We start from the raw sequence: 13,625 nt of genomic DNA on the forward strand, positions 1-13,625 counted from the left end.
AAAATCATTTAATCACCATAATTGGACGGTGTGTGGCAGGTTAGAATTATGTCGATATCTCAAAGGTCAAGGTCACACTTTGAGTTCAAGTTTATTTTCGGTTCATTGAAGCCTTTGTTGACAGTATGGATGTTTTGTGTTACATGCGTAGACTAGCATTTCGGCCCTCAATCACTGTTGTTCCGAACATGGTTCCATCATATAAGATTGGGAGATGAAGTTACAAATAAGAAATTTGTCTAGACCTGGAAGGATTTTACTTTTGAATGCAGTGTCATTGCTTTAAACTGGGAGTTAATGTACTGTTTTATACCAGGGGTTATACTGCAATTGGAGCTTGTTCAGGGGTTGTCAAACTGCTAAGCACCAGAGAGCATACTGAGTGAAAATTTCCCGCAAGTTAAACTGTACAGTATTGTGTACATGTATAATTCTGTATTATTTTACGTGGGATTCCAGAGGTATGTCATATTATAACAATATTTTCTTATCAGGAATCCACACCAATTCTCGTATGCAAAAAAGCGGTATTAGAGGCAATATAGTGGTTACAATTGAAATAGTGCCAGGCATTATTCGAAAGAATAACATGCAGTCGAACAACAGTCAAAAGCAAGTGTTATGCAAAATAGTTCAGAAAGTGCAACGCTAGGATTGGTTCCAAATGAACAGATTAATTTCTAAACAAACTTCTGGCAATACTTGGTGTCAGGAAGCTTTTGAATCGATCCCTACCCAGTCCCATGATCCATAAAATGATAAATATCAAAAGTGCAATATGTACTCTTACATTGCATATGTTTAGTGGAATTAACAGATAATTAATGCCTTGGTGTAAACAGGTTATGAACAGACTGTCAAATGAAGTTAAAGCAATGCTGTAGATTCAAAATAAAGGTTAAATGTGTCAATATTTTCAGATACAAAAATCCCAATGAGCTCCATTTTGATGATATGTTTTTTCAATTTTCAAATTTTTATCAATTTAAAATCTCCTAATCAGGGGTGTCAATTTTCCGGATTATTCCGGAAATCCGTCCAGGGTTGATTTTGAGGTGAATGTTACAAATCCGATGAGTTTGTTTAAGGCGGGTGGGGGTAGGGACAAAATTCTTTTAGTGCGGGATCATTTCAGAACGAATATTGTTATAGCATCGTCGGCATTCCGGACATTTGCGCTTGGTACCGATTTTATTTATTGCTATCTGATTGGTAAGCGGCTGGCACTGACATGAGCAGGCACTGGCAAAGTAAAGCACTGCAATATCATATTTTAAAACAATATGTTAATCAAATTATATATATTGACTGCGTATTTGCTAGGTTACTGGTTACTGGTTTTCATTTTCTGCAGTCAAACGATATGCATATTTTATTTCATTTGCAAATGATGTATCGCGACATGTTTTCGGACAGTCGTTTTCGGATACGCTGGTTTGTTAATTACATTTCGAAGTTCTTAATATCATTTGTTTAGAATGACAAATACACCTGCGGTGTTACAGATGGTTTGGTTAATAATATTTCACATTGTACTCACCAGAAATTGCACCTAGAAAGACTATAAAAAAAGAACAATAAGCTAGGGCTCGGGGGGTTGGGCCCTCTCTTCCCTATATCCTACGGCTTAATTTTCCGGATTTCAAATTTGGGCCAATTGACACCCCTGCTAATTTCACCCGACTCCTCTTCACAAAAATGGTAAGGAAAACCCTTGGACTTTGAATATTTTCCATCTGATATAATTGCGCATGTTATTTGAATCTTTATTCCACAATTAGTCTCCGTGTCTGTGTATGAGTCTGGCATTAGAAAAACTGGGAATAATGAAAATGGGTAAAGTGTTTTCCCAGATTAGCCTGTCGGTATGAAGATTGGTGTTACATGGTACTTATTTGTCAGTACTATAAAGTAATTTCATATCATAAAATGTTCCCAAATCATGACAGTGTTCCATAACATCACATTTGAATTTGAATGTCAATCTCATGGTAGTAAGTACTGAGAGGGCACACAAACACCAGAACTGAATGATTGCCAGACATGAGTCACAATTGATGCACACATTTCACTTTCATATGTTTCATTTGAGTTGTTTTGCTTCATTTTGTGTAGATGATCAATTAATTTATTATATACACAATGTATATTTATTTATATTTATGAAATATGTAACCTTTCTATATTTAGTACCATAATTTGTCATATTGGTGCAAAAAGGTGCCATGTGCCTTCTTATTTCAATGTAACATGGTACCTTTTTGCATCAAGGTGGCGATATGAGGTTAAAGTAAAATTATCATCTCCACTTTACTTAAAGGGTTAAGTTAAGTCTTATATAATATCCATCAGTCTTTGACATTTCATTCTATTCCAAGTTGTAAGGAAAGCTGTAAACATGTACATTTAACCCTTTACCACTTAGATATGTATTTTTACGCATGAGGTGTAGTCACTTAGAAAGTTTAATTTAATTTAAGACCATTATTACTAGATTCAAGTTTTAAAGGCTTCATTTCCAAACATTAGATACTGATGAGCAGCAAAAGCATAATACCTGAACAGACTGTAAGTTACAGTACTCACAGGCTGTTCTGGTTTTATGCTGGTTTTCAAAAGGGTTAAGGTTTATTCTATGATAAGTTTTAATTGTGCTTATAATTTAAATAACAGCAACCAAACTACAATTTACTATTGTATTTATGTATTCCAACAGCAGTGTGCACAATGGGCTAAATTAACCCTTTGCATGCTGGGAAATTTGTTGTCTGCTGAATTTCTAAAATTAGCATTTTCTTTGATTTTTTTTCAAAGATTACTATCAGAAAAGCAAACAGTTTGGATCCAGATGAGACGCCACGTTCTGTGGCGTCTCATCTGGATCCAAACTGTTTGCAAAAGCCTTTAAGATTAGGTTCCAGCACTGAAAGAGTTAAGCTTGAAATTGTTGAACATTCATCTGCATCTATGTAAATAACATTTATCACTTCCTATACCTTGTTATCCCATGTAAAACAATTATAATGAAGATTCTTATCTAGAACATGTTGAGCATTTTCAAGACGAGACAGGGAATATACTCACTTCTGGGGGAATGGAACGTGATCTCTTCCAGGGCAGAACTTTTACACAGAATACCTTTAAACTTTGTAGCATTTAAATACTTATTTTATTTCAATTAAATCAAATCTTAAGTCTGATTTATTTTGTTGTTTTTCTTTCACCTGAACACAACCTGCTCATGGTGATTTCTTGTGATTGTTTGAAAGTAGGTCATGTGGGGTAAAAAAATAGGTCACTAGATCAAATTGAAGAAAAGGCTTGTGAACACCTTTATAGCCCTATCTTCATGAAACTTGTTTGAGGATTTTTCTCAAAGATGTCTCTGTCGAGTTTTAAACTGCGTCAAGTAGGGTAACAAAATTGGTCATAGGTCAAATTAACGAAAAAGCTTTTCAAGACTCAAGAGGCCACATAAAAGTGTTAGAAATGCCATAAGGCTAAACCACCTGTGAATTTCATGATGAAAACAATAACAACATTTCCATATTCACAAAATATGCTAGGGTAGTTTTCAATAAAGATGGGATAAAGTTTGTTCAGCAGGGCTTTGTTTTTTGTGACAAGCATTCAGCAAGCCAAAAACCTCATCTTAATGAAACTAATCATAGGATATATTATGTTTGAGCCCACTATGGCAAAAAAAAAGTTTTATGCATGTGCGCAAAGCGAAAATCCAGTTAATGCGGAAAGTGTCGTCCCTGATTAGCCGGTGCAGACTGCACAGGCTGATCTGGGTGAGACTTTACACACATGAATTAAGCCCCGTTTTCTCAGAGCAAAGTTCATTTGTTTTTCGTGTTTCAGCCATGCCACACAGAAAACAACCTGGCAGGACCCTCGGAAGGCCAACTTCAACATACAGAATGCAGTCTCCATGGGAACCTCTACACCACCTCAAGTGTCTCCAAACGTGTCATTACAGGTATGTCGATATGGGACTCATCTTAATGGCTAACTCAACTCATCTTTGTGGCTAAGTGACCATGTGGTGGAAGCTCAAAGGTTCGAGTCTCTGTGATTAAGTGTTGAGGGCATTTGCCTATAAGGTGGAAGGTCAAAAGGTTGTGTCTGTGGCCTAGTGGTTAGTGTGATTGCCTTAAAAGTGAAAGGTCAATGCAGCGTTTTTCCTCACCCCTTTGGGAATGGTGCTGGTACCGGCCACATTGGAAAAATTAGCTGCGTTTTCATCCAAATCGGGAAATTTATTAATTATGCTGAAAACTTTTTAGAACATGTACAAATAATAAGTTGCATATTAACATCTAAGTGGTGAATTGCAGAACCTCCACCTGCAGGGCATACAGAACATCCCGCTACCAGAGGGCTGGGAGCAGGCCAATACCCCCGAGGGAGAGGTGTACTACATCAACCACAATGACCGCACCACCAGCTGGTTTGACCCGCGACTGCGTGAGTAATTATTAATCAGGCTTTCTATGGCCATATGGCATTAGGATTTCTTGGTGCAAAATTCCACTGAAATAGGAAAACCTCTTCTTATATATCTCTTTATAATAATTCAAATTAGAAGAACAAAATCATATAAATTATAGATATATACTTTGTTAGATGTAATTGAAATAAAATGGGGATAAAATATTTTATTTCAAATTGGGATTTTTTTCACAAATTGGGAATTTATTTTACCATTCTGATTTGGAAATTGGGTGACCAGTCTGTAGATAGTGCTGAAAAGACCTGTTAATAAACATATGAAAAAGAAATATCTAAAGCGAAATAGCAGGATCCTGTGCCTTGGTTCTTTTTGTTCCGCCCTTTCGGCTGTCTTAAGTTGGTCAAAGACAAAAAAATGAAAAATCTGTTGAAATTTCATATTTGTTTGCAAATGTTCTATGGCAAATAGACTGTCCTTAATTAAAACAATAATTACCAAAGTAACAAAACCCCTTGATGTATTAAATTATATTAGTCACCATGGCTTTCCACCCTGCCCCTTTTGAGCAGCACCTTTTTAGAACGTTTGATTGTGCTTTGTCCCTACCTGTGCAACCTGACATATACATGTACATATCGCACAGTCATGCATTATCCCCTGTTCATCATAACCAAATAGCACACTCATTTATCACATGTTATCCAAAGATGGAGGGATATAGAATTGGCATTGTCTGTCTGTCAGTCCGTCTGTCACAAACTTAATGATATTTCTTCAATGAATGTTGCTTGTTACAACTTAAATTCCCACTCATACACATCATGAGCGCATATCATGGGAATATACACACAAATTGAAGTTATTTAGTTAATCTGATTTCTGGTAGAATGTTGTGTGGATAGCAATTGGTGCAACACAAATATAGATGGGTGTGCAACAAGTGTAGAAAAACTTAATTAACTTGAACTTAAATTTGTGGTAAAGTGAAGCCACAAAAAAGGATAGGAAATGCACAGCTGACAGTCATAAATCAAACAAATTTGCATATTTGACAGCATGAAACTATTTATACTTAAACATGACTTGTCAAATTGTAGGAACACTTCTGACAATTTTATTTATAGTCCCTAGTAGACATTGATAATGATTTGTTAAATAAATTTTAATAATTAAATACTGATTATTAGCATATGTAGAATTAGGATACATGTAACATGTACATGTGTAACACTATTTGAAGGCCTGAGGTTTAACCCTTTACCACTAAGATACATATTTTTACGCATTTGACAGAAAGGCCCAGATAATTGCCACAATCCATTCTAGTTGCCTGAAATAACATAAAACATATTTTTACAAACTATCAACATCGAACCAACACATAAATGTCCCTATCTTTAAATGTCCGAATTTAACATATCCGAAATATAGTACATCGAGTGAATGTTTTATATTTAATTCAGAAATTGTTGTTATCTTAATCAATTTATATCCTTTCCAGAACATTACAATAATGAATCTATTAAACAGAAATGCTCACAAATACCTGTTGAAACAAGTTTTTATTTGTTGATGTGGAGTAATTAAAATTTAAATTACTCCACATCAACAAATAAAAACTTACGCATTTGTAGTCCCTCAGAAAGTTAAATATAACTTAAGACATTTCTAACTAAATTGAAATTTTAAAGGTTTCATTTCCAAATCAAGATACTGATGAGCAGCAAACAGCATCAAACCTGAACAGACTGCAGGTTACTCGCAGGCTGTTCTGGTTTTATGCTGTTTGCACATAGACACTTTCACTTTGCTTCTGATTGGGAAAGGGTTAAATAAGTTAGAAATAGGAATCGTATTCCATTCAGGATATGTTTCCTACCACTATCATGAGCCTCATGCAATGTTTGTTAAATTGGAGTAGAAATTTAAAAATTGAATTTTTGGTAAATAGCTTGGTTGAATGTGCAAAGTTTTATAAATGGATTTTCAAAAAAAAACAACAGACAGCCATACATATGTTGCAACGAAATATTCTTTTGCTCATTTCTACTGCCCATATATTTTATGCATTTGTTGAGATATTTTAATCAGACAGGCTCAATGAAAACAGGGCTTAATGTATGTGGGTAAAGGTTCAATCAGTATTAGCCTGTGCAGTACGCACAGACTAATTAGGGATGACACTTGCAGCTTTTTTTGTTTTTTTAGTTTAAATGAAGTTTCTTTGTTGCAAAATCCAGTGAAGGTGGAAAGTGTTGTCCCTGATTGGCTCGTGCAGAATGCACAGGCTAATCATGGACAACACTATGCAAATGCTTTAAGCCCCTGTTTCCCAGAGCTAGGCTCAAATAAATCTTTGTGACATAATTTCATGTGTGGGCAGCCATGCACATGCAGCGACTGAACGTGCGAGCACAGCCCAACCTGGGTCAAATGATGGGGGGTCATGTAGCGCGTCCGAATCTAGGTCAGCAGACAGCACTCCAGAAATTGCAGGAGGAGAAAGAAATGCTCCGAAAGCGTCAGGAAGAGCTCAACAGACAGGTAGGGCAGGCTCAGGTGAATATCCCACACCCTACCTTGGTAGGGAAGGCTCAAGTGAATATCCCACACCCTACCTTGGTAGGGAAGGATCAAGTGAATATCCCACACCCTATTTTGGTAGGGGAGGCTCAAGTGAATATCCCACACCCTACCTTGGTAGGGGAGGCTCAAGTGAATATCCCACACTCTACCTTGGTAGGGTAGGCTCAAGTGAATATCACACACCATACCTTGGTAGGGGAGGCTCAAGTGAATATCCCACACTTTACCTTGGTAGGGTAGGTTCAGGTGAATATTCCACACCCTACCTTGGTAGGGAAGGATCAAGTGAATATCCCACACCCTATTTTGGTAGGGGAGGCTCAAGTGAATATCCCACACCCTACCTTGGTAGGGGAGGCTCAAGTGAATATCCCACACTCTACCTTGGTAGGGGAGGCTCAAGTGAATATCCCACACCCTACCTTGGTAGGGAAGGCTCAAGTGAATATCCCACACCCTACCTTGGTAGGGAAGGCTCAAGTGAATATTCCACACCCTACCTTGGTAGGGGAGGCTCAAGTGAATATCCCACACTCTACCTTGGTAGGGGAGGCTCAATTGAATATCGCACACCCTACCTTGGTAGGGGAGGCTCAAGAGAATATCCCACACTCTACCTTGGTAGGGTAAGCTCAAGTGAATATACCACACTTTACTCTTGGTAGGGAAGGCTCAAGTGAATATACCACACTTTACCTTGGTAGGGTAGGTTCAGGTGAATATTGCACACCCTACCTTGGTAGGGTAGGTTCAGGTGAATATTCCACACCCTACCTTGGTAGGGTAGGCTGAGGTGAATATCGCACACCCTACCTTGGTAGGATAGGTTCAGGTGAATATCCCAGATCCTACCTTGGTAGGGTAGGTTCAGGTGAATATTTCACACTCTACCTTTGTAGGGTAGGCTCAGGTGAATAACCCACACCCTACCTTGGTAGGGTAGGTTCAGGTGAATTACCCACACCTTACCTTTTAAATTCCTGTCTGAGTCCTTGTACCACATGATGGAATGTAGCCAATGATAATGAAGGGCGGGGTATTGTCATAAATTTGTCAGATTTTTCAAGTGTAATAATAAAAGTTTGTCTTAAATTAGATGACTTCATGAAATTTTGCATGTTGGTTATTAATATTTGTAGACTTGCCATATTTGTTTAAATTTTACTATATGTATAAGACACACTTGTTTATTTTAATGTTATATTTGTTGTTGCTGTGTTGTTTTTAAGCCAGACTTAATTATAAACAAGAAGATTAATGCCTTTTCTTATGATTCATGGTTGGAACTTAAAACCAATATTTATGAGTTTTTGTCACAACATATAGACATTAATAAAATTGTGTAACATGATACATATGGTAGGTTTACAACCTGCCAAGCCTTGCAAATATCTGCATATACCCCATACATAAATCAAGCAATTCATTACGTTGCAAACAACATGCAAAACTCTTGTGGTTAAATACCTTTACTGATAAGGGAATATATGAATGAAGTTGGTATTTAAGGAATGTCAAAATTGTGTTAATCAATGTTTTGTATTCCTAGTTTGTTTACCAATCAGTTAAGGGTGTTAAAGAGAAACAAGCTTTTAATCTAGATCATAAACCATTTACCACTTAGATACGTATTTTGACGCATTTGAAGTCCCTCAGAAAGTTAAATTTAATTCAGGGCTATAGATAACAAGCGTACTTGCATTATTACGCAATTAAAATAACCAAAAATGTAATTAAATTCAAAATAAAGCGTACAAAAACACAAATACAAATTAAATAACTTAATTCCTGAAAAAACCTTGCGTCACGAAACGCAATTCTTACGAACACCGGGCGTATTTTTTAGACTGGTTGTTTTCCGTACAGAAAAATGTACCGCATAGTTTATATGCTGTCCAATGAAGAAAAGAAGGCAGTCTTTCCAGCAGTTATCAATCTTTGGGGTAGTATTGTAATCATTCGTAGACCCGTCCGATTTCTACTTTCATTTTTAAGGTATTCAACTCAAAATGACCCGAAAACCGGGTGCATCGCTTTGAACAGCCATAACTTCATCAATTGTGCAGCGATTTTCACGAACTCGGTCTTATTCAACGCAAAAATGAATGAACTTTGATTGGAAATTCAGTAATTGTTTGTTGTTATTTACAGGTACCTTTTTAAATTCCATTTGTAAAAAAATATAGTTACCTTATTAGATTTTTATTATGTTATATATGTAATTCCTAAATTACCCAATTGAGTTAAAAAACCGGGGATGAAAAACCCAATTAAGCTCACTAGTAGGGGGGGGGGGAAATATTTGCTAAAACTCTATTGAATTCACAATAACCCTATTGTTGTCAAAACAGGGGGTAAAATACCCAATATACCCCAAAATTTATCTATAGCCCCGTTAATTTAAGACCTTTGTTACTTGATTCAAAATTTAAAGGCTTCATTTCTAACCCTTAGATACACATGTACTGATGAGCAGCAAACAGCACAAAACCTGAACAGACTGCGAGTTACTCGCAGGCTGTTCTGGTTTTGTGATGTTTGCACATAGCCATTTCACTTTGCGTCTGAAAGGGAAATGGTTAAGAATCATTTCAAGTTCAATATTTTCTTATCATTGATCAATAATTCATTTGTTATATTACAAAGAGTCAAGTTCTGTTAAAATTGTTTCCTCTGTTTTTCTTAAATTCTTTACTTGTTTTAACTGAGGCTTGATAAATTGTATTTCTTAAAAGTCAGTAAAACAAACATCTTCCATCAGCCTTATAAATATGTATTTTGTATTTTGCATGTGAATGTCCTGGATTGTCAAACATATGTTAACATTAAGAACAACCTTTCCTTTCTTTGTTAAGCCGTGCCTAAAGGTTGCTTTGCACTTGATAATATTGTTGAAATCCCAGAATGATGTATGAGATAACATACTGCGTAATAAGAAAGTCAAATTTGATAGTAAAATGCACACTTATATTTCATCATGTATCCATTTTTTTCTGTCAGAAAGTCTTTGTCTTTAATTGTCTTACCTTTTAATGTTTTTTTTCCATGAAATAACGCATATAATAAATGTGCATTTTGTGTAATTCATTTAAAAAAAAGGTCTTAAAAGCTATGCAAAGAATTTTTATCAGATGTCATTTTATAAAGCAACATTGTTCATGTCTAGAAAAAAGTAAAATTAGAAACATTGGAATGTGGTACAAGTGTTGTCTCTGATCTTTACAATTGTTATTTTAATCAACATGTGTCAGGTTTATTGAAATTTAAATTTATTTTATACTGAATTCAATTTATAGCATATTAGCGCTCCATATGGTTTGTTGAAACATATGTAGTGATTTAAGGCCGGTAAATGTTGTAAATTGAATTTTTTATTGAAATTATGGATAAAAAACCACAAATTTATAAAATGGTGTGCACAAGCACACATTTCCTTGTTCTAGTAACCTTGTTTACATCTGGATTTATTTCCATACGTAAATGCAACCACTACTGGTAATGGTTAATAAGCCAAGGATGAATAAATGCATACTTTGATCAGCCGGCAGCAGGGCCGATTTCATGTTCAATGATTCTTTCTGTAATGAAACATTAATTTTGCCTGATAAATTGCATGGAGTCAAAAACAAATTAATTGCAATTTTTCTGCAAATCCTCCAAAAGACGAATATTGAGGTCTTTAATTGAAATCACCTTTAGAACAAGTATCAAGTAACATCTAGATCAAAATGCCAGGGAATTGTGCCTTTCATGTTTTGTCTGCTCCTCTAGACTGGTCAGTACAAAAAAGTTTGAAAATCTTGCAAAATGTAACATATTTTTGCAAATATTAAATGACCAATACAAATAACCCTCTTACTGATTTAAGACACATAACTGAAGTTCATTGGACTTGGCCAATTATAAAAAAATATTGCCAGACATTTATAAATTTCCACCTTGCCCCCATTTTAGCAGCAACCGATCTCTGTTGTGAACCTAGGTCTTTACCTTTATGTAAATCAGTCAGGCTTTGTGATGACAGGTCTGAATGCATGTCTGTATATTGTCAACCCAGAGTAGCCTGTGCCTGATACCGGTATTTGTTTAGAAAAGAGAATTCCTTTTAACGAAAATAAAAGCGGAAAGTGTCATCAATGATGTGGACTGTCTTGGCTAATCTTGGACAACGATTTACGCACATGCATTAAGCCCCGTTTTCCCCGAGCGCAGATCAAATTAACTGTAGAGCCTCTATTCCAGGAGCTGGCATTGCGCAATTCCAATATCAACGTACTGAATCAAACGGTGGACCCCGTGAGTGAGCTCACACAGATAGGGGACCCCTTCCTGGGGCAGAACACCAACGACCCACATGTGAGGCAGGGGAGCACGGACTCCGGACTAGGTGAGCTTCCGGTCCCCGCTTACGGTTAGTGCGGATTGCGGACTGTTCTGTGTATATGTTCGGTTTTTTAGGCAACTGACAGCAGCTCTGATCTATGCAAATAGACTTTTGACTGTACAGTATAACAATTATAACATAAACAAATGCAGAAGCTGTCTACACTATTTAACCATGGACTGTTTGAATTATTATAAAGTGATTGACAGATCTGGTCCATGCTGTGGAGTGCACTATACCAAGTATAATATAAGCAATTACTGGTAACAGATGTGGTCCATGCTATTTGACTATGGACTACTGAACTATAATATTTAAACTGATTGACCTTTCTGGTCTATTCTAATGGTTATTGTCCCCTACCGGTTTCACCGGAGGGGACTTATGGTTTGCGCTCTGTCTGTCTGTCAGTCCGTCAGTCAGTCACACTTTTCTGGATCCTGCGATAACTTTAAAAGTTCTTAATATTTTTTCATGAAACTTGAAACACCGATAGATGGCAATATGGACATTATGCAAGTCATTTCATTTTGTTCCTACATAAAAATTCTGGTTGCTATGGCAACAAATAGACTAAAAATACTGCTGAAAATGGTGGTTTTCTGGATCCTGCGATAACTTTAAAAGTTCTTAATATTTTTTCATGACACTTGAAACATGGATAGATGGCAATATGGACATTACGCACGTCATTTCATTTTGTTCCTACGTCAAAACTTCTGGTTGCTATGTCAACAAATAAAAAAAGTTAAAAAAATTCTGACAATGTGGAATTTCTGACAATATTGGAGCCGGTAGGGGACATATATTGCTTGGCAGTAGTCTTGTTTATTTATAGTGCTTAATGAATAGCAAGTATTTAGCGATTTACAATGTAGTCCACACTGATGGAGTATGGGCTGTAAGATTAGTAACATTAGTGATTAATATATCTGGTCCATTCTAATAGTTATGTATATACTATGGCCTGCTCAGAATATTTGGTTTAGCATATGTGATTTCACAAATTCACTGTGTGTCAGCGATTTGGTCAAAGATTAGTAAAAATGGTGATGGCCTGTGGACTGAAAAATTGTATGAACTGCCTTACTGGTATTTGCTTTGCATTGTTTATTTCATAATGATTTTGTTAAGCATTATTGAATTGCTAGGTTAACAGTTTTATGAACTCCTTTGATTCAATTTCCAAGGAAGAACCCATAATTCTGTAGTAATTTATTTGCAAAGAGTACCTAATACTCAAATGTTTTAGATAACGAGAAAACTATTGACAATCTCAAATGCCTTATATTTTGTGTGAAGTTCTAAACCAGGTTTTCAGCAAATCAGAATGTTATTAGATTGAGGTTTGGTGGACCCGCAAGCAGGCAGGCTGGTGGTTTAGGGTCAATACCTTCAGTTTGTATTTGAACAATCTTGAACCTTTTTATAAAGCAAGCTTGAATGGGGGCCTAGCTTGGGATATAACCCTTTACCCCATAAGAAGCGAATTGAAAAAGGCTTTTACAACCAGCATTAAACTAGAACAGCCTGCAAGTAACTCGCAGTCTGTTCAGGTTTTATGCTGTTAGGTGGTCATCTGACTGTTCAGGTTTTATGCTGTTAGGTGGTCACCTGACTGTTCAGGTTTTATGCTGTTTGCTGCTTGGTAACTAAGGATTGGAGATGAAGCCTTTTAAACCCTCATGTACATGTAGTAAGAAAGGTATTTAATTATCCCCCGCCATAGGCGGAGGGATATTGTTTTGGTGTTGTCCGTCCGTCTGTCCGTCTGTCCTTCCGACCGTCCGGCACTTTTGTGTCCGGAGCCATATCTTGGAAGTTCTTTGGCGGATTTCACTGAAACTTGGTATGAGTATATATATGGATAAGAGGATGATGCACGCCAAATGGCATTGTTCACCATCTGTTAATGACGGAGTTATGGCCCTTTGTATTTTGAAAAAATGCTTTTTTCAGTGTCAAATATATTACTTTTGTGTCCAGAAGCATATTGGCGGGGGATACCAATTCAACAGATTTGCTTGTTAAATGTAACTTTCTAAGGGACTACACATGTGTCAAAATATGTATGTAAGAGATAAAGCGTTAAATACGTATCTATGTGGTAAAGGGTTTATGAAAGGCTGCTTGGGTCAAGGTGAAGGTTACTGTTTATAAAAAATGAAAAACAGCAAACATTTGGTTGATAAACCT

The 13,625-nt window shown here is 36.4% G+C and overlaps 1 protein-coding gene across 7 annotated transcripts in view; it reads left to right on the top strand.

Annotated features, from left to right (window-relative positions):
• The window catches only part of LOC127836628 (transcriptional coactivator YAP1-like), a 205,999-nt gene that overhangs the window by 5,754 nt on the left and 186,620 nt on the right, over positions 1 to 13,625 (top strand). For 3 of the 7 annotated variants that reach the window (XM_052363304.1, XM_052363302.1, XM_052363303.1), the window contains exons 2-5: positions 3,868 to 3,985; positions 4,344 to 4,473; positions 6,843 to 7,003; positions 11,288 to 11,456. In XM_052363304.1, the coding sequence (XP_052219264.1) occupies positions 3,868 to 3,985; positions 4,344 to 4,473; positions 6,843 to 7,003; positions 11,288 to 11,456 (578 nt within the window). The remainder of the gene's footprint in view (positions 1 to 3,867; positions 3,986 to 4,343; positions 4,474 to 6,842; positions 7,004 to 11,287; positions 11,457 to 13,625) is intronic. The other 4 variants (XM_052363308.1, XM_052363306.1, XM_052363305.1 and 1 more) reach the window with 2 other exon arrangements.

This window comes from Dreissena polymorpha, chromosome 6, assembly GCF_020536995.1.
Source record: "Dreissena polymorpha isolate Duluth1 chromosome 6, UMN_Dpol_1.0, whole genome shotgun sequence".
Taxonomy (NCBI): domain Eukaryota; kingdom Metazoa; phylum Mollusca; class Bivalvia; order Myida; family Dreissenidae; genus Dreissena; species Dreissena polymorpha.